The sequence below is a fragment of the Pseudopipra pipra genome, chromosome 6 (assembly GCF_036250125.1).
Source record: "Pseudopipra pipra isolate bDixPip1 chromosome 6, bDixPip1.hap1, whole genome shotgun sequence".
Taxonomy (NCBI): Eukaryota; Metazoa; Chordata; class Aves; order Passeriformes; family Pipridae; genus Pseudopipra; species Pseudopipra pipra.
The window spans coordinates 39,879,540-39,907,015 of record NC_087554.1 but is presented as its reverse complement, the minus strand read 5'-3'; the positions used below and the strand labels follow the sequence as shown (position 1 = coordinate 39,907,015).

The following is a 27,476-nucleotide window of genomic DNA, read 5'->3' as shown; positions in this document are numbered from 1 at the left end:
GGAACCTCAGAACACTCAACCTTCAGAGTATTATAGATACCTGGATGGTCTAAAGAAGCTTAACTTCGCCCTGTCTTCACACTCTACCCCAGACACCCTGTGCCAATACACAAAACAACACAGCAAAGTTTAATCTTAATAGTGTCAAATGGCTGAGATAGAGATAGGCAACTTCTCAGTAGGAAGCCCATATGCTTCTTTTCAAATGGAAAATGGATGGAAGAGACTATTCACTTGAAAACGCTACATCAATGCAGAGACCATTGCCTGTTCTGGCAAGGCAGTGTGCAGGTGAGCCAGGGAAAAAATGCTGAGACATGCTTCAAGAAAGGTTAAAGATGGACAGTTTGTAATTAAGTACAAGAAGAAGGTACAGTGTCGCCCATTGACGAAAGAGGAAAACATCAAAGACTCTGAACACAGGCATACTCTCAAAATGGCTTCAAATGAAATTCAACCTATTCAGCCAGTGCAGGCTTCATTACAAACGGACCCACAGAAAGAGTCACCACACAGCTACAGTAAGGCATGCCAGGGACAGAGTGTAAGAGCACTGCCAGCAAAGGGTAACTATCCAGCACTGGACAGCCACAGGCCAGGAGCCTCTCTGTCCCTGAAAAAAGAGGGAAGAAGAATGTTGTGTGGGGCCACGAGACCAAATTTAGGGGAGAAAGATGGGAGTAGACAGGAAACTAAGTAGAAATTGTTTTCTAGAGAGATTCTGGAAGCTGGCAGGTGTGGGGGACAGGCAGTTCTCTATGTATTTTCTTTGTGCTCATGTGAAGTGAATGACTGTTGCTTTAAAACCTATTTGCTGTCTGTCTTCAAAAAAAGAATTGAGAAGAAATGTGTATAATTATACACAGAATATTAATCTTCTTCCTGGTGATCTACAACTCTAGCATATTCATCACACTGGAAATTATTAAAACTGCCGATTCATCAATGCATGTAATCCTTTGTTAATCGTATGTATATAAACGTCTCAACAATTTTCATATCAATTATTACTCATTTTTCATTGTTATGTGATTTTTCTTAAACAGTGAGTGTAATGCTGAACTTCTATGTTTTGATTGAGCTTGTTGGAGAAGTAAAGTGCAGTGACCTGGGCTACAGACGGAAGAAGCTAGAAAATCTGATTTTAGCTCTGGTTCCAAATCCCCTTTGTAGCTTTAGATAATTTACTCCAGTCATGCCTGTACTGGGGTCAATTTTACAGTCACCTTCAGTCCTGAAACCACAATTTTTTAGGAATTGTGAACATGTAAACATGACCTTCGGCCGTCTACTACAGTACTGCAAGCTCTGCCACACTTCAGCATATGAAGCTTGCTCTGACAATACTCATGCCTCTGACAATACTATGCCATGCCTTTCTACATTTCCTCAGAAATTCACATCAGAAGATACTTGTACACTCCCACCATGAATGTGTCCATTGTTTGCTTTTGACTCCTTCTGTACTTCCTTGCTTTCTTTACTATTTATAAATGGCAGCTTGCCTAGAAGAAAAAACAAGGCTGCTAAATGATTCACAGCACTGTCCCACAAGGATATTTGGGATAAATCTTACCTCTATGCTCATGAAATAAAAATGAATGCAAACAAATTTGGTTTACACCAAACAGCCCATAGATATATGATGCAAACAAGAAATAATGGTTCATGGGACTCAAAATATTTGAGAATAACTATCACTATAGACATACCCTTAGGGTGTATAATTGTGACAGTCTCAACACCACTCTTGTCAAACTCTTCAAAGCTGAAACTCAGTTCCAAAGGCCAGAGATACTACCAGTTAAAATTCTCACTACTTCAGTATTTCTCTCTATATGTGTTCGCAAATGCTCAGCAGCAGAACACCCGCCTCATGCACAGTTTCCCTTGTTCATAGCGAGAAACTGGGTGCATCCCATCCATGCCTTTTGAGAATCCTGAAAGAGTAGCTGTGCTCAGAGCATGTGAAGTGTGTATCTTGGACACTGCTTTTGTGTGAAACTCCGAGTTAGATATTTATTTTATTTAAAATAAAGGCACATACTGACCTGCTTTTTGTACCATACTCTGGTGATCACATTATTTCTCCCAGGTTCAGTTTTCTCCTCAGAATGAGAGAAAAAGCAAGGTCAAAACCAAAAGCAAGGTCAAAACCACAGCTCTCAACGGCTTCATTGTTAAGCTGAAATCTCTTCTTGGGACACAAATCCTACATTGGTTGTTGGAGCTGTTAAATAGCAGACCTAAAATTTGCCTGGTCTTGTGAGGAAATAGATCATACAATCCCCAGTTCTCTCAGTCTCCTTTTTCTTCAGAAATGACTTAAGCAGTTCATGCCAGAAAAGGATGTGGAGTTCTTCAACCCACATGGAGGGAAGTTTGTAAAGGGTTATTTATACAGCTGGAATTGTGAGAATCTGGAAATCAGTCTTTCTTTTGTGTTAGTTTAGGCAGCTTCTTGCTCACCTGCTGTAAACATTCTGAGTTAATGAACTCCTCCCATATCTTGATCTTGAGTAGTTAAAAACTTGTAATGCTCAGTAATATGGTATCCAAGATTCTTTATGAATTTAGCTATTAGGACAAAAGTTTCCATTCTGAATATGCAAATGTCTTCAGTGCCTCTGAAAATTAGATCATGTCTCTATCTAGTCAGTGCCTAATTTTACAGTTGATGTTCTGAAATGTTTGCCCAACCTCTGTATTTTCTGGTTTTTGTTTGTAAAAATGGAACATTAATACTTAATTGCTTCTCAAAACTTTGTGGGAATTAATGCTTCTAAAGCATTTCAAGAATGAAAAGGACCACACAAACTGACAACTACTGTAATTAAGTATGAATTATTTAAAATGAAAAATTTGTATTGCAAATGAAGTGCTGGAGGAATGTATTGAACAAACCACCAAAAACTTCACAAAAATTACTAATCAAAACACAAGGCTTAAAGAACTTGCAGTACCACCTCTTCCCAAAGTGCTGAGCATCGACTGAGCTGTAGCAATTGACCATATATACACATAGCCTTATTTTGATGAAAAGCAGTTTTCACATATTTTACCTTGCACTTGGTTCAGACAGGAGGATGTATGTGGTCAGTCAGTTAGCACTGACTTAATGAGGAGCCCTCAAAAGTAGTTCCATAGCGACTGCTAGTGATTGACAGCAGTGATTAACTCGTCCTGTGTCCTCTTTTTGCAATAACCAGATTTTTCTCCCGATATTTCAAATGTGGGTTCTGTGGGGCAGTAACCACTGTTTTGTTATATGGACATAGAACAGTTAGGCTTGAACTCCTGTGCGATGACCATTCAGGGCCTGTGTTAGCAAGCTATTGGCTTTTGCCCTGTGTACATAGAGAATACAGGCTGTGACATCTACAAGTGTACTAGAAGCATTTCTAATATCCACCTTTTTAAGCAGTATTGTTGTACATGTCCTACATCTAATTTTTCTCCTATTTATTTTGTATCTTAGTTTTGAAGCACTTAAAAAGAAATTAATATATATTAAATAGCAAGGATAGCTCTAACTTTCTGCTAGTTTTCCTTTCAAATCTGTTCCATGAACACTGTCTTTCAGTTTAAAAGATAATGCATTAAACGAAATGATTTAGCTCTTTTGTATTATTGTTAATTTTCTTGTTGGATTTTTTTATAGCTCTTCTGCTATTTATAAAACAATAGCTCACTTTAAGGACATTTACTATAGGCAAATTAAATACCTCAAATGAGTATTTTCTAGATTAAGTGGTTTTGGGAAAGAAAAACAAATAATTCATCTATAATATGTTATAATAATATATTGACATTTAATAACAGCATTCCACTAATAAACAGCAAACAATATTTAATATTTCTTTTTTAAAAAGGGAAAAAAAGCAGAGGTGTTATTATTTCAAGTTTTGCAGACATTTTACAAAGTTGTTCTATTCAGAAAAAGACCTGATGGCTGGAAAATGGCCAACATAATGTCATTATTGAAGATGGACTCCAGGAACACTTCAGGAAATTACAGACCATTTAGTTTTGATGCCTTTTGGGAGGAGGGAATCTTAAAAAGCATTTTTGGACATTAAATGGGTACCATTTAGAAAAGCACAGCTTGATGAAGGATAGACAATATTGCCTCAGGAATGAAAGGTCATGCTTCACTACCTTCTGAATTTCTTTCAGGTTATACATAATCAGGGAACAAATAGATAGCATATATTTGGTTTTCATTTTCAGAAAGTATTCAGGAATACTTTAAATCAAGGACTAATATAATGTACTATGATGCTGGTAAGGGAATAAAATAAATAATTTTTCAAAGAGGAAAACTTTATTATTCTGAAACAAACGGGAGTAGAGCAACACAGATATTACTGATAGGGTTTTGTACTTTCACTTTATGTATATTTAGTGACAACAGAAATAACAATATCAGGCTATCCAAACCCACATCACTTAATTCCCAACAGAGTACTTAAGCATGTATATAAATCTAAGCAGATGCTGAAAAAGTATTGTTAATGTAAGTGGAATTACTCATGTGCTTCAATGATTTAGAGAGGTTCAGCCCCTTCTAACATAAGCTCACAGAATACAGATTTTTTTTAAAAAATAATTATATGCAAAAATAAAATAATTTCTGCAACACATTCACCAGGAAAGTAATCTGATAATTACAGGACACAGTTTTTTAGCCTTTATCCTCTCAACACTTCCAAAATACTGAGAATTCACTTACAAGTTCCTGATCTATCCAGCTTCATGATGCCCCTCTCTACAATTTGTTGTACGTCAGCTCAGAAAATTTTGTGTGCTTCAAAATATGAACACGTGGTATCATCAAGATTTTTCAAAAACAAATGAAAATTTTGAGCATCTCTGTGCTTGAACACCAGAAAAAGAAACCTTTGAAATATGTGCCCTACAGAAAGCAGGTGAGTACTTCCACCTCTGAAAATCAATCCCATTTTAAAGAAGTCCCAAAATTAACATGAAAAAACAGGAGACACCCAATACTGCAAGAAGTAACCCTTCTTGAAATTCTTAACTAAGACAAACTGTAGTTAAAGTATCTAAGATTAATTGTGCAACACAATTGATAGAAATATATTTTATTATGTGAAATTATGGAATTTAGATAGGGATATATAGATATCAATGAAATTCAGAGTACTATAATATCTGTTCGGCAAAGTTCATTATTGTGTCAATTTGCATTAAATATATCACTACCACAAGACCCAAGTACATAATATAATCCAGAATAGATTTAGTGAAAAAATTCTCTACTATTTCTTCTTCTAGGGGCCTCTGGTGGTCTAGTGGTTAGAGTGCAGGACTCACACCGCTGCGACCCGGGTTCAATTCCCGGCCCCCTGGGCAACTGGAGCTCGTCAGCCTTGTATGGCAATCCAGCTACGTCCTGGGGACCTCACTGCCACTGTCCAAGCTTTGCTCGGCCCCGGCAGATGAACCTCAGGATTAAAGGGTGGGCTCAGTTCAGTGCATGCTGTGTCTCACCTAAAAAATCCACTGCGCAGGCTCGAAGGGTTTATGACCTTTCCCAAATCTTCGCTTGCGAAGACTGGCCATTATTATTTCTTCTTCTAATCCTCTTCTGTTTCCTCTCCAATATCAGTAGCAGTTTGAGATTTCAATTTGAATGTCAAGCTTCATGTTGAAAGCTTCATGACAGCAATTCTGGAAATATTACGACAAAACGAAGAATTAGTTTGCACAGCACCATTTTGCTTTTTATTTCTTCCAAGACCTATGCAGACATTTGTTTGAGGCCCAAATGCTATAGGTAATAGATTATAAGTGTGTTAACACCACATTACCTTTCAATCTCTTACTTTTTGTTTGAGTGTCAGATAAGAGAAATCCTTATCAGGATAAACATGGGGAAGACTGATGGGATTAAAAGAATGTCAGTATGTAGGAACATTTTAAGCAATTACTCTTGATATAGCCTTAATCTGAGAATTCAAACATTCTCCAAATCATGAAAATAAAGCACAAGAAGAACACAAGATAGACCTCTGTCTCATTAGATCTTAGACATCCAAAATTGTTCACTCAAGGTTCTGTATAAAGAAGGTCAGGACAAAACTTTTCAATTAATTAAAGCAAACAACATCATCTTATTTGGATTAAAGATACACACAGCCTGTACAGAAAGAGAATATCTTCTGTAAGATATTGGGGTTTTGCAGCCAGGTTTTGGTAGCAGAGGGGCTACAGGGGTGGATTTTGTGAGAAGCTGCTGGAAGCTTCCCCCATGTCCTGCAGAGCCAATTCCAGCCAGCTCCAGGACAGACATGCTGCTGGCGAAGGCTGAGCTAATCAGGACTGATAGTAACACCTCTGTGATAACATATTTAAGAAGGGAAAAAAAAGTTATTGGGCAGATGAAAATGGCAGACAGAGAAGAGCAGAGTGAGAACATGTGGACAACCCTGCAGACACTAAGGCTGGTGGAAAAGGAGGGGCAGGAGGTGCTCCAGGTGGCAGAGCTGAGGTTCCCCTGAAGCCCATGGTGCAGACCATGGTGAGGAGCTGTTCTCCTCCAGTCCATGGAGGTCCATGGGCGTGCAAGGATCCACCTGCAACCCATTGAGAAGACTCACACCAGAGCAGATGGATGCCCAAAGGAGGCTGTGACCCCACAGGAAGCCCATGCTGGAGCAAGGTCCTGGCAGTGACCAGCTGACCCATGGAGAGAGGAGCCCACACCGGAGCAGGTTTTCCTGCTAGGATTTGTGGCCTTGTCAGGGGGCCACACTGGAGCAGGCTGTACCTGAAGGGACTGCACCGTGTGGAAAAGTGACCCACGTTGCAGCAGTTTGTGGAGATTTTTGTGGAGCAGTTTGTTGCCTGTGGGATGGACTCACGCTGGAGAAGTTCATGAAGGACTGTCTCTCTGGGAGGAACCCCACGGGAAGCAGGGGAAGGACTCTGAGCAGCAGCCGAAACAATCTGTGATGGACTGAGTGTAACTCCCATTCTCTGTCTCCCTGTGCTGCTGGGGGGAGGAGGTAGAACTTGGGAAGGAGGCAGGGGTGGGGGAAAGTGTTTTTAAGATTTCTTTTACTTCTCATTATACTCCTCTGATTCAGTTAGTAATAAAGTTAATTAATATCCCCACTTCGAGTCTGTTTTGCCTATGACAGTAATTGGTGAGTGATGTCTCCCAGTCCTCATCTCAACTCACAAATCCCACATTATATTTTCTCTCCTCTGTCCAGCTACAGAAGGGAGTGATAGAGTGGCTTTAGTGGGTACCTGGTGTCCAGCCAGGGTCAGCCCACTACAATCAGTTGTCCTTATCAGCTCTGCTCTTTAGCAACAGAATACAGATTTTCATTGTGGAACCACGAGCTCTGCTTATCTTGCATTCAGTCACAAGCCTGTCAGTGGTTCTACAGTCCAAATCCATAACTAGGCTACTAATTCTGTGTAACATGTCCCAGGAGACAAAATAATAGCAAGATTCCCTTGACATTCTGCTGTACCTGTATCTCTAATCTTTTTCCAGCCTCTAATTGTGACTTTCTTGAAAGAGAGGATTCCATTGATGTCTTTCTATTAATAATGAACAGAAAAAGATGTTGGCATCAACTGTTTTCCTTCCCTGACAACTTTTTTATCCACCGTAATTCATTTAAAGTCAACACATGAGCATTAGGAACAATCCTAACTACAGCTATAACCTATGTGCAATGCAGACTGTAACTCAAATAATATAATTCTGCTCCCTTACCAGACCAGCAGAATAAAGCCTAAACATGCTGAATACCTCTGAGAATATAAAGTTTAGCCTGCCCTGATGCATATATGACAATTATAACTGCAGCCTCATGTGATCTGCATGCACATGTATAAGAGTATTGAATAAAAGGAGAGGGTTTTTTCTGTTGCTGGTGGCTCAACCTTTTTTAGAGGCAGTTTGTTTCATATCAAAGTTAAATTTAGAAATCTCATGTATATTGCATTAAAACTGTCTTTAACGTGAGGTAGTTTGTGTCTTACCTACTTAGCATTGATCAGATGGGTGTGCCTGGCAAGCCAGAGCTGATGAGCTCAAGCACTGTAAATTCATATGCTTTCTGCACACTACGTTCTGTCAGTAGAGAAGCTCAGAAAGCAAGTTAAGTAATGATTTTTCCAAGTTCTATAAGGTTTTTACTAAAGAAAGATGAAGTTTCATCCATGTCTCCATTTTAGACAAATCAATGTGTAATAAGACTCAGTGGCTTAAATTAAAGGTTACACAAATCTAAACTAGAGGACTCTTTTTTTTCATTGTTATGATACTAATTGAAACATCATATTCAGCACTGTGGTAGATTTTTTATCTCTGTAAATGTCATAATCAAGACTAGCATGTTTTCTCAAACATACTCTAATTCCTGGAGGAATTAGTTCCAGGAAAATCTTAGATATATGTTATGTGGGAGGTCCAGTTAGAGATTTGAAATGGTTTCCACTGGCTTTATACTATACAAACAACCTAAGAACCTGTGACTGAATAGTTGTAGCTATACCACTCCTGTTTGGGGAACAACCATTATGGTCACAATGCTCTTTCAGTGGCAAAGCTCTTTTCAACTGCAGGCTAAAGTATCCGCCCTTAGAAAGAGACTTGTAATTTGTCAGTTCTGGCTCTTTGTATGTCTTTAATAATTTCACATTTCTTTCTAGTTTTACTAAATCACTGTCATTGAATTCACAAAGAATTATCAATACTTTGGTAAATTAAATCATTTATTTATGATAGAACATACTGATCTGTCATGTATAAATCTACCACTAAGGTCTAGTAATTCAGTGACTAATGCATGGCTCACATGTATGTTTGTTCCAGTAATGAAACTGTAAAATAAGCATTCAGTAATATATCTTGCCCGGTATTATAGTTTGAAATAATAGTGATTGAAGCCCACACATGTGAAGAAGATTGACTATTACCTAAGACATAAATCAGGTGTCTTAGGTGTCTTTGATCACAAAGAAATCAGCCAAGTTTCAGTAGTTAAAAACTGGAAAATAAGGCAATTACAGCATTTTCTGGTTATACTATAAGAAAGAGTGCTCAAGCACATCACTGTATGTAGTTTAAGTATCTGTCTTCTTCCACTTTTTATTCCAAGACTGGTGCAATTTCACCTTGGAGACAGCTTTACTATAGGGTTTATGCATTAAATCAGCTTTTCCACTTTTCAAAAGCACAAATGTGTCAGGATCTGTCACCCTTTTATCTTTGTGAACAATGCTAGGCTAAACTGAATCTGATTCTTGGGCAAATGTAAAAACTGATGAGGATGCAAAGGATCCCAACCTTTGTAAACACTGGCATAATCTGCAGAGGGACAAAGAGAGTGAGAAAGAGAATGTGAGACACTGGTGAAAGAATTCACAGTGCTTAGGAGCCCCAATTATGGGCCGAGATCCCATTTGTATTGTTTAATAACAAAAGAAGGTTCTTGCCCCAAAGCACTTACAATAAATGTGTATTTGAAATTAATTTTCAAGGAATGCTAGGGTAATTGTGTGTGCACTGCGTTTAACATATAAGGCAACACACTTTTGCAAATAGCATGTATTACTGGAATAAAGCCAGCCAGAGTCTGTGTATTGTTAAATTCCATTCAGAAGATAAAAATTATTGTATGATATTGGGCAAAGACATAATCTCTTCATTAATAAATTCCAATTTTTAAATGTGTTTCTATATTAGCTATAGAATTTATGCACCTGACAGTATCTGAATGAGAAAAAGAAAAGATTTTGCATTCTATCACTGAATGACCTTGATAACCATAATAGAAATTAGAAAATATGTTCTATATTTGTTATGGAAAATGTATTCTCCAAAGTATTACAGTAATCATTTTTTAAGATCATAGTAATTTAACAGTTCCTCAGTTCTTCAAGTACTCTGGCCTTGGATGATTGCTTGAACCTTCACATAGACATTACCTGCAAAGTCTTTTAAAATATTTTTAATATTACAAACTCTTTACTTGCCTTGATATACATTTAAAGATAATGTAGTTTAATGAAAGGCCAGATGACGATATTTCATGGTCTTTCATGGCACAGCCAAAGTAAAATGAAACTATGTCCACAGATATATTGTCAAATGTTTACTCCTCATTTTTATGAAAATCGTTTTATTTTCTCCTTCAACGAAAGCAAAGAAGTGAGCTCTCAAAGAAGATGCATCTTTCACACTGGGCAACAAGAACCATTTTTTCACTCCCAGAGGCTTGGATCTAGGAATTAAATTCTCCACCATTAGACTGCATAACTCAGTTCTTCACAGAGCCGGTAATGGATGAACTTGTCCCTGTATAATGTACAGCACTGCTGGCACCCTTGGGATCTTGCCATTCCATTATGCAAAAACGATCTTCCTGATAGCTATACTGTTTGGTGAAATGCTCTGGGAATTTTCAGTTCTTGTTTCTCATGTGGTTTCTTTTCCTCCTACTCCCCATCCCTTTCTGTAAGCTGATCTTGTGAAGTTACTCTAGAGAACAACATTCCTCTCCAAACCTCCCCAGTTTGTTGAACCTACAGCATTGTAGTCAGTTCTAATGTTTCATGAAGACAATGAAATAATGTTGCCTAGAAAACTAATCGAGAAGCACAAGGCCTTCTCAGACATAAGGCTTTGGCTCCATTTGTGGTCCCTGAAAGTGTCAGTCACAGTAGGCACCATGCTCAGAACTTCCTCTCTCGCATTCCTATCTTCCTTTGTTCCCTGACCTATTTCAAGGTCTTGGTCCTATGAGGTGCAAATCTCTTCTTTCCCAACCTGCTTCCTATGTAAGCCATCACCTGGTTTCTTTCTTCCTCAGGTTTCTTTCCCCCTTCAGTCAAAGGTTCCCAGTCTCCCACCTCTTGCATTTGTTTGCACATGGGGACCAGCAGCATTAGGCTGGAATAACTTGTAATCTGCATTGTCTACTGGTGTGTAACTGCAGTATCTACAGCAAAGTTCATCTATTTCCCTGTGGTACCATCACAGGATGGTGCATATATTGGATCACACCACTTCTCTCCTCAGGAGACCCAATTTGTGAAGCTCAACTTTCAGAAAGGAGGTGTTGGATGCTTTTGAGCCCTGTCAAGTGGAAGACAGTTCCACAGAGATCAGAATGACACAATCCTGCGCTCCCAAACTACAAAAATCAGTTATTCGCTCCTAGTTATTATAGGACTACATGACTTCCTCGTTGGCTTTAAAGATTCATCTTCCTCTCTCTACTGGAGTCTGTCAGCAAACCCAAGTGATCTCCCACCACTTTTCTTTGAGTATAGGTGATTATTTATATATGTTTATATTTATAGGTGATATATTCATATAAGGCCTATACTTTCCCAATGTTTTACATCATTAAGCCCATCCTTTGCAACCACAGCAGCAAATGCAGGAAGTACTTCTTTTTTCTGAGCATTCACAATGAATTCAGAGCAAGACTTCCTCTGACTTCTGCCTGCCAAAGTATTGTGTTTTGAGTACATTCTAAAATTTCCCAGAGGTACTTCCAAAGGTTATGCAGGGCTATGATTCAGAGAAATGGTGCTGAACACCTATGTGAGAAAGTGTGCTGTGCTCAGCTGCATACATTGGCTCAGCTCTTATGCAGACACCTGGCAGATACAGACCTTCAGCTGACATCTGTGCTGCTTGTACTGTGAAATCACATCTCTGTAATCCAAAAGCAAAAATGGAGGGGAAGAAGTAGCAGTAACCATGGAGAGAGTGCAGTAAGTTTCATGTAAGCCCTAATATCAAGAAGTTTACGACACGGAGTAGTGGATTTTGCTTGCCACCAAAACCATTTTCACAGTAGGTGACATACAAAATTATCCTAGACACATTCATTTTTTTATAATAATCGAGGAAAATTACACACACATAAAACTCTTGTCATATATAAGGCATAACAGTCATTACCACAGGAACTGTTAGATGCCTTCTTCCAAAGAATCCTTTGGAGACATCACAAGGGGAAGTTACTACGTTTTTGTAATCTGCAAAGGGTAATACATTTTGAGTGACACTACTGGTAGTTACTTTTTAAAACAGCACCTCTACTTGCAGATAAACATTTTGAGTGACACTACTGCTAGTTACTTTTTACAACAGCACCTCTACTTGCTGATAACTATCCCTTACCTTCTCCCCCAAAATGAAAAAAAATTAGAATGTCTACCAGCAAGAGAAGGTTTTATTCTTTAATACCTAGCTCTGTATCACATGGACAGGAGCACATCCCAAGATCAGAAATTTAAGACATGGGAAAACAATATTGCAGAAGCAACGTAGTACAGTGGTGGTCTCCTCATGCCTTTTGTGCTAAAAGAGAGACAACTAAAGGATGACTAGGTTGACAGTTCTTGCAGTTAACTTAACCTTTTGTTTACCTTCCCAGCCTTTCACAGAACTCCTAAGAGCTTTCCAAGTTGAGCTGGGCTGCTTTCATATTAAAAGGTTTCAGAAAGAGGCTATGTGGAATAAATGGGGTAAATTAGTAAATTCATTTATACAATGGCAATCATGCCTTCAGCTTTTGTAATTGGGCTTTTGTTATCAGGCCTTTTCATAGGTCTTTTCCTTAGAGGTAACCTGATGTGTGAGAGCTAAAGCAGTTCTCTCATAGACAGCCCTCTGCTCCCCAGATGCCAGGCACAGATTAGCCAAGAAATTATTTCTCCTTCATTTTTATCTCTGTACCTCTATTTGGTTTCTGTATCTGTTTTTGACCAGGTTTAGAGGCTAATATGGATTATATATGTTTAGTATTGTATTTAGAAACTTCATCTTGAACAATATGTGTATGTTAAACCAGAAATGCATGTATTCTTAATGTGAATATATTACTCTAATTTACTTACATTTATTTTTTACAAGTCACTTATTGCATCTAGACTTCAGACCAAAATCAGGCTCCTCCTACCTGTTAGTATATTCAGTATGTAATATGATAAGATTATACTTTATTCTGCAGTTCTACAAAACATTAAATAATACTTCATAATCTGTGATTGCCTTTTTCTTACAGAGTTGCTAAGGTAACATGCTGGAACTTGTGGTTCAGTTTTATTCAGCTGACTGGTTTTTACATTTTAAAAATAATATATTTATAACATTAATTTGTGTTTATTATTTATATAACCTCTGCAATTCTCCTTAGACTTCTGTGTAAAAGACAAAGGCAGCCTGGTGTTTAGGACTACCTTCTCTCAGGGGAGACGATGAGAGGGAAAGGTATACGGCACTAGACAGTAGTTCATTAAGTAGCTTGTTGCTCTTGCAGGAGACTCAGATGTTGGAAGATTTGATCATCTGTCACATTTCCTTTGTTTTGCTGGTACATGCTTGTCTCTCCTGCATTCATTGTTGAAGCCCTTCTCTGTGTTTGGACCAGGTACCTCCTATCCCCTTCAGGAGAAGCAGCAAGCCCCCCATGACCTGACCCTGCTATTCTGAACTGAAGCATCTCCTATCTTACTGCTTCTCAGGGTACATGGCAATCTTGGGAAACATCTCTGTTGCATGTTAGGCCAAGCACAACCAGCTGGGCAGGTTTTCCTGCCTCTGCTTTTCACCCTACCCATTGAGTCTGCAACTCCACTTCAATGTCATCACAATTCCTTGTATTCAAGGGCTTCTGTGCATGCTTCCCACTTAAGCATTATTTTAATGATTCATCAATATTTTAAAACACAATCCTCTTGGAATCATAGAATTCCATCTTTTATTTAGGAAGTCAGATGACCATCAAATGTCTATAGATTGTAGTTTCACCACATGCAGACTATTCTGAAGATATAATCTTTAGGGAACCTCAGTTTCAAGGCTTAGGAAACACCTTTCTCATCAATCATTTCAGTAACTCAAACTTGCTTCTTCCATTGAATTGGGAAAATAGTACGAACGCATGAAGTGCTTATCAAGTTTAATATTTTTATTCACCTAGTTTACTGCCTTCCCATATGCCCTTTACTTGCAGAGGACTCAAGACAGAAGTTAAAGGAAGTGCAGTTATTCTGCTGTTGTCTATTCAGCTTTCATTAAGTAAGTCGACGCATGGCTCACACTCATTCTCAAAACCAGCCCATCATCTAAAAGTATTTACATAAGACTCTTTGCATTATATACCAACCTCTGCAACACTAGTATTAACTACTGACATCTGCCAAGGCTGACTAGTAAGTGCTTTACAGTATCAATTCATCCTAAGCAAAAAGCATGTTTGAGTGCTGCAGTGCTCTTGTTAACGCCAATAAGAAGTATCAGAGCTCATATGACACCTAGCAGAAATTAGTACCCACATTCAAAGAAAAGCTTTTGTTATTTTTCAGAGTATTATGTGGACTTTATTGAGATGACTGCATCTGACACCTGCTGTAATATAAAATGCAGCTATAATTAGCCAACTGATGCTCTCCACAGTTTAGGTCGAATCCCTTCTGTGGGAATTATGCTTTAAAATATTCAGAACTCCAAGTGGCTCTCATTACATTTAATTTTTACTTAGAATTAGGTGGTCTAGAAAAAAAATTTAGGATTGTAATAGCCCCCCGCTGAATGCCACACAGCAACGTGAAAACCCATAGATTTTTTTCCAAATAAAAAATGAGAACAAGCAGACTACACTACAGCCTTCAATTGAAGTCTGGCTTTGCTTAATTGTACTTTTTGCACTCATCAGTCTCTCCTCTTCAGAGCAAGCTACAAAAATTGCCTGAATAGCGAAAGAAAAGTTTCCCACAGTCACTGGTCACAGAAAAACACCATTGTCCTTCCTCACAGTTTGATGGACAACATTTCTATAAATGGGTAGCCAGTCTGTCAATGGTACCCTTGCTGAAAAGGCAAAAGAAGAGAACAGATTCTGCCAATATCTGACAAAGCATGTTAACACATAATCAGGCATTCACTAGTCAGGCAGCTGCCCCTGGGACCTTCATAACACAGGTGCCTTTAAGCCATTTCCTATTCACAGATAAAGGAAACAAGCAGGAGATACCTGGGAAAGGAGCAGTCTATTGTGGCCTGTCAAATGTCCATCTTCTAGGCTGCCTGTATAAAGCCAGAAAGAACATAAAGGAAACTTCAGCCTGAACTGCTAAATTATAAAACAGCAAAATACTCTCCAACTCCATAACTTCAATCTTCACTTAAATAATAATTTAAAAGGTTAGTAAAGGAGAACCGTGCCTTATAAGATGTACCTTGTTCCTTCTTTTTCCTGCATCAAACAGCAAAAGATCTGTCATGTCCCCAAGGCCAACAAGTAGAATAAAGTCAGCAGTGGTGGTCTCCGGGCTATCACCTTCACCCACTGCAGCTTTGGTATGGTTTGTCTATGCCTAATCTGCTCTCTTCACCCAGCTATTAAATTCATCCTTTAACTGAGGAAACTGAAATTTTTTTGATATTTAGTGTGAAAAAAAGTGATTAAGCTGCAGGACAAAGACACTTTCCCTCTTTTTTTATCAAGTTTAACTTAGTGAGCCTAACAAACAAGTGTCATTTCATAGCCAGCGTTACCTAAAGGCCACTGAGTAGAGTGACTATTTTACCAGTGAACAGATCATGTTAAGACAACAGTTAGCTATATGCAAAGGAAAACATTTCTTGTGCATAAAGATGCCTATTTCATACACTCACCATATCAAATGCCAAACACCATAGGCCCAAGCAGGAACTCAGTTTATATTTAAGTAATTTCATTTATTTTTCATGGTACTTTCAGTAGCACTGCCTGTGTGTTTAATATTAAACACGTGAAAAGTCTTTACCAAATTCTATGGAAGTTCCTGATGGAAGCAACTCATGGAAGGAATATCTAGAAAATGGTTTCAGGAGATGTGTCACAATGACTGGAATTCCCCTGATGTTGTTCGGAGGCTCCTGCAGGTGTTGTGCTGTCTCTGAGAACATAAACTGCTGCAGTGCAGCACAAAATGCAGCAGAAGGCAGAATATTGCATGGTACAAACAAATAAGTGCACAAAGATCTTCTCTACACTTCTTTCTAAAACAGTGTTGATGTCGTGACTTCTCCTTAAGCAAAAACTTCCTGAAGAGTCTAGTTATGATTTCGCACAACTACCATTCTCTAAGTGGATCTACTCTTCCACACAGGCTATATATATATATATATATATATATACATGAAATTAAAACAGGAAATTTCTAAGCTCCTGACATAAAGTTATTCAAATGGAATTCATAGCCATAATGAAAATAAAATGCAGCCAAGAATTAATAAGATTAAGGTAAAATGCAGTATCATAAAATACAAATTAAAAAAAGATTTATATCTCTTGCCATTTTTTCTTGATCAGTTTTTAGAGTTTTGTCTTTTAGCACTGCCCATACCTGTTCAGCTGAGCTGGAGTTACACTCCTCAACTTTTTAAAAGGACTGTTTTTTCTCTGCTGAATCAGTCTCAGGTCATTATCAAACTTACAACCTAGGCCCAGTCTTGCAAAGGCTTTTACACACAGGCTTAGCTTTATGCACATGAATAGTCCTTTAGAATTCATTAGAATGATTTGTGCACAAATAAGCAGGTGCATGACTAGCTTCACTGAAGGATTGGGACCCAAAATGTCAAAGACTCCATATTCCCTATTAACAAATGCCTCTTCTGCATTAGAAAAATACTGACAGTGTAAAGATGAGTGTAATCCTTTGTTCATTTACTATAATACAAATGAGATCATTCAAATAACTATGTAGTTACTTTATATCCAAAAAGGGCATTATTTGTACATTACTTGTACAGATTCATAAGTTTAAGCTTAAAGGATTCAGCTACCTATCTTACTTTGCCATATGGATATATGAACTCCTTATGGCTATTTTGAGAGGCTCAACTCAACTACATAATACAGGTCCCTAATTTCAACTATCAGTCCATGAATCTCACATCTAAAGCAGATACAGATCTGGTTCCTCAAGTCAATGGGGGAGCCTATTAGGACACAGAAGGACTGATCAGACCAATAATGACAGATGTGATCTATTAGATGATAACTGTCCAGCTACGGGGTACAGAAATTTATAAGCTGAACTGTTGAAGCAGGAGGTAAATTTAAATTTGAGCAGTGCAACTGTTCCACAGAAAAGGGTAGGAAAACGGTAATATTTAGAAAAAGACCTGGCTCACACCTATGTGAAAAGCTTGTACATAGCATAGTTGAAGAACCCTTTTTAAAATATTCCAAAGCAACTATTACTATTATTTATTTTAAAATAATAGTCAAGTTATACTAATAAAGATGCAAGCTACATCTTTTAAAATCAAGTACTCAGTAATCAAGGAATCCCGAAAGTTAAATTTTCTCTGAAATAAATATGCTATATTCCTGTTTCCCTGTTAAATATAGATTTTCAAGTGTCCTGTTAAACCTGAGTTAAATATATAATATGTGAGGCCCGTACATATTAATGCAATGGAAAGTTATTACATTTTAGACTGTCTTCAGGTGTGAGTGCTTAATTTCACATTGCGTGCATCAAATTATTGACAGTTTACAGACAGGGGAAACACTGTGAGCATGGACACCTACTCTGCAAGATACCTTCTACATTTTCATGTGATAGTCTCACAAAGAATGATAGGAAGGAGGTTTATATTCAAATCTTTCAAAGTAGCTATAGAAGTCTGGAATTTGTGAACACAGAATAATTATAATAACAGTTTGCTGACTTCTAAGAAGAGCTGTTGAGCTGGGACTTGCAGCAGGGGTCAGTTCTCAATCCCAAATTATATAACTGAACTGAAGACTTTTGTGCAGAGAGAATCAATCGTATTTGCATATGACACCAAGAAAGGGGGGGCAGGCAGGTAGATAAAATTTAAATATGGTGTAAAATTACTAAACAAAGACATGAAAAATAAAGTATGGCAAAACATGGAACAGTATTAGAAAATCTCAAGAGTAAAAGAATTCAGAAAGGAAGGGCCATGGGTCTATGTTCATGTCAGGATAAGGACACTAAACAGAATTTGGGCAACAGCAACATGGATGTTAGGAAGAAATAAATTATTGAAGTTTGTGTATATATATATATATATATATATATATATGATACTTATGGGTTCAGGGTTTTTTCCTTTAACATCATAGCTGTATTTCCCACAGGACATTTCATATAAATCCCATTCCAATCCTGTCTGAACAGGGCTTTCTAAATTTTGATAGAGTGAGAGAAACACCAAAATTCAGCAAAGACATTTGCTTTGAAAAAATGCAGCTCCTATTGGAGAATTAGATTTGCAATTCAGAGCCTTATCTGATGAAGTTAATAAGCACAGGAGTACACTTTAAGGAAGCAGGCTGAGTTTTTTACAGCTGGCTAGTACCTAAAATTAGGCATCAGCTTAAGTATCGTGTTGAACCAGGATCCATAAATTCAGTGGGAGCAATACCTTTTCCTGGGTACCTGGGAAGCAACAGAAGTGCTCTTAATTCTGAAATTAATGCTTGGAAAAATAAATAAAAGCTTTTATTTTGGAGGGACCTGGTCAGGTCATTTTAAACCAATGAGTAGGACACTACCAATTTTCTGTTTATAAACTGAGATAATTTAAAGCAGCATTGATAATCTGAATATTAAGGACAAATACATTTACAGCAATTGGTGTCAAGCTGCATCACTTGCCTGGGGCTCTGGGCAGAATTCAGGGTATTGTCTTTAACTTTGAAGCTCCAAATTATTTCAGTTAAAGTTTTTTTTTCCTGAAGCATTGCCTTTTTACCTTTCTCTGTGCTACAGCTGACGTAAGCAGAAGTACACAGCACAAGTTTTTCAATTCAGGAGAAAAATCTGCTTATACATTACACAGCCTCCTTAGCTTAGCACTTCGCTCTTGAGCAGAACAAGCTTCAACCACTGATATATTCTGCAAAGCACCTGCCTTTATTTGGGTGTTAGGGACAAAATTAAAGTTCAGAAATTATAGTAATGTAATATTCAGCAGAAGAAATAGTGCTAGCAGTTATGACAGTGGTGACCAGCAAACAGAACTTGTATCAATTTACTGAAGTTTTCTGTGATTTAAAAGTGTTTAAAGGCACCTAGAGTTGGAAAGAGGTGTATGTGCTTATCATTCTACAAACCAAATAAAAAGAAGTAATAGTCCAAAATCAAAAGAAAATCATTTCAATCCAACAACAATATTTGCTATTTAAGAACTTAATGGTTTCCTGCTTATATTTTTCATGGTGGTTTTAGTGGAAGAAGCTTTTATAGGCCTCACAGATCCATTTCAGGGATCAAAGCTGCAGAAGATTTAATATTATCATGATAACTCTATCCATGAATGTTGAAAGCAATTGCAGATTATTCCCTCCTTTGGTAGTCACATTATTAAAATAGCTGGACATTACTGCCAAGTTAGACATATTTAAATCTTCTGATTCCTTCTAAACAAGTATCTCTATCTCTGGCAATCCATTTCTTGCCAGTTTCCTATAAATTCATTCCAAATTGCCAGTATCTTTCCAGCAATGAGAGCTTCCAATGTTTTATTGTTTCACCAGCTTTAGTAAGCATGCCATATAATTTCCTCTGTCTTTATGGGAGGCCTGGATTTACTGTGGCCAGCTTTACTGCCAGAAGCAATTGCAAGTGCATTCATTTTTACCATGCACTACATGCAGTGAGCATACAATCATCTTTTGGAACCATTCTGCTCTGGCCTGTCTCTTCCATTAGACATGAACATTTAACATATTCTGTCTTAGCTGTATTTCCACGTTTTTTCCCTATTCTCATTTTCTCACATGCTCTCATTTTCCTAATCTCTTATATTACTTTGGATTACTTCTGTTCATGTTTGCATAATGTATTGCATAATTTAATCTGTGACGTTTCAGACGATACCGAATTTATCCAGTCAGCAGCCACAACGCAGATCAAGGTCTTCTGAGACAGTGAAAGTAGGAAGGAAATCTTTACCCATGGGAATTGTTACTCTTTCTCTAGGAGAAGGTATTTGCTATCAACGGGAAGAAGACTGAGATCTAGTTTTTACTTGGTAAATAATAGGAGGACATCAACAACTCTACAGACTACTTCACGGTCTTTTGCTTACTCTTGTAATTATCACTGAATAAATAACCATGTATTGCCTCCATGGTCTCTTGGTATCATCCACATTTACTCAATCTCCCTCGTATTTCTGAGTATATGGCAACATAACCTCCAGTATCTTTCTGACATTTATATGCTTATGTACGTATTTTTCACTTGAAATGTTTTGTACCCCAAAACAACTTCTTGTAGATGTAAAGATAATGTGCTCAAAAGCAAAGGAAAGATCTTAGGTCACTCAACTAAGAAAGCTACACATGCTCGCTGCTAAAGAAGGCACACACCTGCTTATCACTCCAGGAAAGCTGCATTTTCTAAAAGTGGAATTTATCAGGTAGCTGAGCATTCATCACTTGAAGTTAAAATTCGATTCAAATGCCTGGACTTGCTCCATCTTTGCAGGTCATGGGAAAATCAGCCAGGGCAAACTATGTCCTCTGACACAGAAGCAACAAACAATGCCAGGTTGTTACATCTATGCTCCATATTCTGTTCTGTCCAGCAAATTACTTACACCTTTATTCATTGTTGTAGTGCTGGTGGGGGAAGGACAGTGTATTTTCCCTTTTTCTGAAAGCTTCATAATTTGATCCAAATGAGATGATTACATTTGGTGGAGTTGTTTCAGCTGCCTGTCCGGAGCCAAAACTGCAAGAGGTAGGGCAGGCTGAAGCAGTCATGGCTTGACCATGAGCTGGAGTTAACACTGTTGCACAGAAATGTGAAACAAAATTTCACAATTTATCTTAATTGACTAACATATTCTGTGTATGTTTTCAAGATGTTGACATTTGACAAAAACAGTATCTTTGCAGGAATTAAGTAAATTGCTGTATATTTCCGAGCTTCCAACTCATGAACACATTCTGCTGTAAGCATTTCTGAACCCAAAGAATGGTTCTCATCAACTGAATGCAGCTAAATGCCATCTAGCTCACCTTAGGTAAAATATTCTTGCTAACTGCAGCTCTCCATGAAATATATTTGTAATCATTAACACTGAAGTCCTCTTTGGAACTTATTTTCCTCTGGAATTGAGCAGGGTTGGATCTACTCAAGGCTTCTGAAATATTGTGCCAACTGCTGTTGCTGAATGCCTTCAGTTTAGTGGGATTTATTTTCATTAAATTTAGGTAAGTCTTATCTGAATACTTCATAGGGAAATGCCTTTAAAGTAACGCCTAAAATAACTGTCAAAAAAATTATCTGCCTTTCTAACATTTTTATTTAAGAATGTTTTAACACTTGTATATACAACAGCACTTACCATTTTCCAATGGAATAAAAGATATTGGGGGCGGGGGGGTGTCAGAGAACAGGAATTAGTATGAAGGTTAAAGGAGCAAAATTAGGGTATCAAAAGAAGCATCAGGTAGAAAATCTTTGTCAGCACTACATTGTTTTAGGAAAGAATTAAGACCATCTTACAGGGAACGCAATTTTGCAATCCCCATAATCAGAGTACTCTGACAAACCTTGTAGCCTGATTTAAAAACAGCCCTGCTGTAACCAGAAGAGTCAGATCTTTGAAGAACAAAAAATAGCGAAGGTGTATCCAGAAAAACACAGCTGAAGCAAGGGCAGCAATCTGACGCACTTAAATAAACACTTGTTGTCCTCCTATGAGCGTGCCTGACAAGGGCCCGCGCTGACCGCTCCGGCGAGCCTGCTGCAGGGCAGGATGAAGCCCGGGGGCAGAGAAGGAGGTGCGGGACCAAGGTGCCCCGGCACGGTCGGGCACGGCGCAGGCAGGACTCCGGCCCGCGCCCTGCGCCGCTCCGCCGGAGAGCCCTCCTGATTGGCTGCCGCGCCTGTCCATCAGCGCTCGGGGCGGGGCCAGCGGCAGGGTTCGTCATCGCGGCGCGACGGCGACCGAGCCCGGCCCGGCGTTATGGCGGCGGCGGCGCCCGGCCCGTTCCCGCCCGGCAGCAGCGCTCCGGACACGGACCTCGCGGCCTCCGAGGTAGCGAGCAGCGCTCTGCGCTGCCTGGCCGGGCTGGCGGGGCAGGTGAGTGCGGACCGGGCGGAGGGGGAGGCTCGAGGTGGGGCTGGCGCCGCGCCCAGCTCACCTCACCTCGTTTCGGGGGCCCGAGCTCTTGCTTGTGTCCGGCCTGCGGGGCCCTCCCGGGCTCCAGGAACAGACTGCGGCGCTGTAGAGGACACAAGTCTGCTACAAACCAGGCAGCGGCCTCGCTCCTGGCGGTTGTTCGCGCCCGCCCGCAGGAGCGTGGCTGCCGGGGAGGCGGTGCCGGCGGCCTCCCCCTCTCCTTCCGTCCCGGCCCGGGCAGCCTAGGGCGGAACGGTACTGCTGCTGCTCTCTCACAGCCGGGACCGTGCCTTTGCCTCGTAGTGACGGGACGTTTCGTGTCAATTAGTAGTTTGGCGGATGATCTCTCCCGTGGGATACTGCAGTCTGCCTAGTTGCTGTATCTTCACATTCAGCGATTCTGAATTGAAACGCTACTGAAAGCTTACTGTGTGTAAGGGATCAGGAGGTTGAAGTTAGCCCTGCCTTGGTAATAACATACTGTGAAACAAACAGTGCATCTCAGTGGGTCAGAATTTTTAAAGGAGCTTTGCTCTATGGTACTTAAGTTGAAACACTTACTTTAGGTTGAGTAATGGCTATGAATTATTTTAACAGATGTTACAGTAGTGGTGGGAGGCCCTTATCAGAGAAGGTTTTAGTAACAACTATTACTATAAATAACTTACAGTTTAATTTATTTTCCACTGTGGAAACATATATGTAGTTCTCTGAAGGCAGTAGAAGTACACTCTTGCTTCAAAAATTAGCACTCTAGAAGTTTGGGACCAGATGATGAGCTATATCTGCAGGAGCTAGTGTAACTTAATGTATGTTTATGTAACAGAACTACTCAGAAATGGACTCTTAGATACAGAGGCAGTTTGGTAGTAGCTGCTGGCTGACCTGAAATTAATTTTTAGAGTATTTCACCTCTTGTCTGTGTAGAACTCTGTATTATATTTGCTTCTCACCTCCAAATCTGCTAGTAATTGTCTCAGTTTTCAAACAAACAGCATCCCAAATTACGGGCTTGAAAATTCAGGCACTGAGTAGTAAGAGTCTCAGTTTTCCAATCTCTGAAGTGGTTAAAAACTACCCTAGCTTTTGAATAGGAGTGCAGTGCTAAACAACTTGATAATCATACACAGAGACATGAAAACTAGTTATGTAGTGAGGATGAAATGCCCCATAATTCTTCTTGGTGAAAATTCTAAATGTGACCAGTGAAGAACTAGTGAATGTCAGTTTATCTAGATGTAATACTGTTATTCATAGTATTGTACTTACAACATTACAACATTAATGTTAGTGAAAAGATGGAACTCTTGTATTTATGAAAACCACAAAGAAGACTAACGAGAAAGTTTCCTAAGCTCTTAACCAGGGTACTCATCACAAGTTTAATTGATTGTTTTCAAAACTACATTAAATGCTCTTACTTTCTCTCTTTTCTTCAGTAGCCTACTTGTTCTCCAAAATTTGCTGTACAGGTAGCATGTCACTGGAGAGAGCTTAGTGATTTTTAAAAATAACTGGGTGTGCATCCCCTCAGTAGAGTTCCAGTAGTTACAGTCTTCGTGTGTGTTTGGAGTGTCTTATTTCCATGACAGCAGACCCATTTTACTGTCCATTGCACTGAACTATAAGGGGCTGGTTGCTCCATCTTAGGTGGGAAAGTCACTTTAATTGCTCAGTCAAGATCCTTTCCAGCTGTTGAGCTACACGCTTTCTGCCAGCACCTGAGTTAGATTTAACTGTGGTCTTTTACCCACTTACTGACTCTAGCAATCTGTCTTGCATTTTTAACTGAAAGTACGGATTCCCCATTTTTCTTTTATAGAGATGAGTGAGCATGTGCCAGATTCTTAGCAGTCACAGTTTGTGGTCTGTCGTAGTAGTTAAGGTTGGATTTATGCTAGCAGGTTGGATTGTAAACAGGAATATTTCTGGTGCAGTAATTTTTTTACTGGGGCAGTCAATTGCAGCACAGTGACTGGGAGGACTTCTGAGAATAACAACTCATAAAACCAATATGGCTGATCCTGAAAAGTTCTTTAAAACTCTAGTGACAGTGTTTTTCATAAAACAGATTTCAAAGAGCTGGAATGATTTACAGTCCTGTAAATGGCTGCAGAATAGGCTGTGGAGTTATAAACAGACAAAGGCCTTAAAGTTATCAAAACACTGAATTTATAAACCCGTTTGTCACAGTTCTAATAGGTATAAGGACATGAAACACCGAGATCTTACTCTGTTGTACTGGAAACTTGTTTGTATGGAGGAGGGGTTTATTCTTTAGTTGTATTTAAAAACAGTGTCTGTGAGTTGAAAATGTTACTGGTCTCTATAAATTAATTGAAGTCAGAAGTTCTGAAGGTATTGTACATTGAACCACCTGGACAGTAGTGGCACACTATGATATGAAGGCACACATCAGCTGATTCTTTTCGAAAAAGGGGGCCTATTAGGAAATTGTTTTGTTTCATTATGACAACTTACAGCTGCACCTTTTTTACCCTGACAGTGGTCTGTAATAGAGCATATAGGAGATGTTACTGTAGAAACTCTATGGAGAAATACGTGTTTCAGATGATGACATACACACAATGGCTTAATTCTTAAAGTAAATTTTGTTTCTCTTAAATTCTAAATACATTCTTGATTTTGAAAGGTATTCAAAACTATTATTTCCTAAAACATTACTTTTTTTACATCCTATGTAGCTTAAGTACTAAACAGGAATAATAATTTGTGTGAAAATTGTCTAAAATACATTATATATCTAGTCAGACTGTCTTGTTTGCTATGTAATTTGGGAACTACTGCTGGATTTAAAAAGGCTGATCTTTGACTAAAGAAGGAAGGCTCAGGCTTATAGTTCTTTACGAACAAAATTGTGATAACTCATGTGGAACAACTTATCATCCACAGCTTTTCCTTCAGAATGATGAAGGCAGTCTTGTATTCATTTCCCATTGTTTCCTTGTACTCTGTGCAGTGGATTCAGGAAACAAATGCATATGCATTCTATGTTCTCATCCGTAATATTTGATGCTGTTAGAAGGTAGATGTCTTTAGACTATAAGTTCAAGGTCACTTTTGTCATCTTCCTGAGGTACCTTTTTCTATTTCACCCACAACCCCGTTTTTAATGGAAGGAGGAGTGAGGGATAGACATACAAATATGCATATAAATTGGGAATTCAGTGTGGCAAGCAGAGTACCTGTACGCCCTCTTGATTTTAAACAAGAATTTTATCTGTATTTAGAATTTGGGGATCACTTGCAGAATGTTTGTTTGAAGAAAAACCTACTTGGCTTTAAGAAATGAAAGTGCTCATTACTTCAAGATCTTGAAGAGTTTTAGTATAACAAAAATGGTGAAGGTGGGTGTGAATGAATGTGTGTAGTTAATTAGTGATCACTGACAATTGGCTTTGTATTAGAAAGCAAAAGTTTATTTTTAGCTTATAGAAGAGATAAAGTTCTTTTAAATAAAACTTCAGATTCACTATATGTGTTTATTGCTTTGGGAATTAAACATTGCAATTCCTTGGTAAAGAGAATAGACTGTGGCAATTGTTATTTTGATCCAAATGCATATACAGGAAAATAGTGTGGTTTGGAAATGGATTTGGTAGTGGTGCTGTGTAGTCTAGAGTTTGTTTAACCTTGAGATTTTTTAAATATTTATTTTTATACATGTATTTTTAATGCAAAGCTTCCTTTGGATTTGCAGCAAGTAAAAAATTCAAGAATGTGGCATAGTGCCACATCAAGACATTGGTCATGCAGGCATAGATAGTCTTACAAATCTCTGAAGAAAATACATGAACATACAGGAGATTGCCATCCTGGATACATGTTTCTTCCTACTGGTGGTGCTAGCGTCTGTTAGAAGTAGGTGCAAGTGATCAACATAAATGGTATGTTTTTGTTCAATAATTAATTGAATAAAGCTAAGGACCAGATTAATACAATGACTATATGATGAGTTAGTAAGGAATTTTTAATTTTTGAATATACTCTGCAAATACCATGACAACTGCTTGGACTATAATTAATATCAAACCTTTCCAATGTCCTCATATAAAAAGGGTGTGGGTCTGTATGAGACTGAGCATAATTGTTGTCTTGTAGTAGTCTTGTATAGTTCTGTGATGTTGATACAGATAACATAATTTTTTATTGTGTTTGTTTTGCCCTGTTGAAGTTTAACCTCGGAGACGATATTGTGAAAGTTGTAATCGATTGGAGCAAGCTTCAGAGCACATCAGCACTTCAGCCAGCATTGCTCTTTAGTGCACTTCAGCAGCATATTTTATGTTTACAGGTAAATATTTCATGGGGCGCATTTGACTTGACAAAAGTGATCAACAACTGAAAGTAGTTATATATCTAAACTATAAAATTTTAGTAATTTTGATCTTACATTGCTCTGTTCAACAAAAAAGGAATGCAAAAGTATTACATGCTTGGGATTCCACTATACTCCATAGGTACTCGCGCTTATGGATTTTTCAGATTAGTGTTGAGAATAGCCACTGTAGGTGAGCAGGCTGAATAAATGCAGCCTCATTGATTTCTAGACTTGCATTGTAAATGTGATACATTTCCATCTATGGTGGGTTATAATTAAGCAATAAGACACGGCAGGTGTGTGTCATGCTATGATAATGATTCCATGCGTTGGGTGAGTTTTGAGGCTCATAGAGTGCTTTCAGTGGTTCAAGAAGTGGCATTATCCCAGCATGACACATCCTGGAGTGTCTTGCTGCAATTAAATATATTTTCAGTGTAGTTTTTTTTTTTTAAAGAGTAATTTCTTTGACATTAATGTCTCATCTTGCCAAGTAGCCAGTCACCATTACTGTCATTTTTTTTAACTATTTGAAACTTTCCTACCCTGCTAAAAGTACATGTAATTTAGTTACATGGCAGGGAGGGTTAGCAGTTTGTCAGCCAGTAACTGAACAGTATTTGACTTTGATAGTTCATATGTAAAAGATGGGGATTTGAATACCAGTATTTTGCTTCAGCTAGTCAATGAATTATTTCAGGTGAGTAGTACTGAGAGGATGAGAAAGGAAGTTTCTGTATTTGCTTGTCTGTAGGTAAAAGAAAGGCCCTTTGTTTTCCAGACATCCACCAAATCTTTGGTGTGATGAACAGAAAGAGAAAATATGCAAGATAAAAGCAAGTAAAATTTACATCCAGCTGTCAAAACACTGCAAGTAGGAATTTGATTCCATGTAAGAAAACATGACTGGTAAAAATCATGTTGTCTTTAAAAGTAAAATAATTACTAGAGAGAAAATAAAGC

At 38.4% G+C, this 27,476-nt stretch overlaps 1 protein-coding gene and 1 long non-coding RNA gene across 13 annotated transcripts in view; one reads left to right on the top strand and one right to left on the bottom strand.

Moving 5' to 3' along the window:
* The window catches only part of MBIP (MAP3K12 binding inhibitory protein 1), a 129,708-nt gene that overhangs the window by 76,562 nt on the left and 25,670 nt on the right, over positions 1 to 27,476 (top strand). For 6 of the 10 annotated variants that reach the window (XM_064658631.1, XM_064658630.1, XM_064658636.1 and 3 more), the window contains exons 1-2: positions 21,984 to 22,132; positions 26,367 to 26,486. In XM_064658631.1, coding sequence (XP_064514701.1) covers positions 22,016 to 22,132; positions 26,367 to 26,486 — 237 coding nt within the window. In that variant the 5' untranslated portion in view covers positions 21,984 to 22,015. Of the gene's footprint in view, positions 1 to 21,983; positions 22,133 to 25,422; positions 25,540 to 25,892; positions 26,080 to 26,366; positions 26,487 to 27,476 lie in introns of those variants that run through there. The other 4 variants (XM_064658638.1, XM_064658632.1, XM_064658637.1 and 1 more) reach the window with 4 other exon arrangements.
* Positions 5,593 to 22,439, bottom strand: LOC135416017 (uncharacterized). Of its 3 annotated transcripts, none has more exons than XR_010431392.1 (5): positions 22,199 to 22,439; positions 15,686 to 20,830; positions 15,042 to 15,094; positions 11,963 to 12,039; positions 5,593 to 7,578 (listed from the first exon to the last, which is right to left on the bottom strand). It is a non-coding gene; the product is annotated as an uncharacterized LOC135416017 (long non-coding RNA). The 3 variants fall into 3 exon arrangements; XR_010431393.1 differs by having other exon boundaries at positions 15,817 to 20,830; XR_010431394.1 differs by lacking the exon at positions 11,963 to 12,039.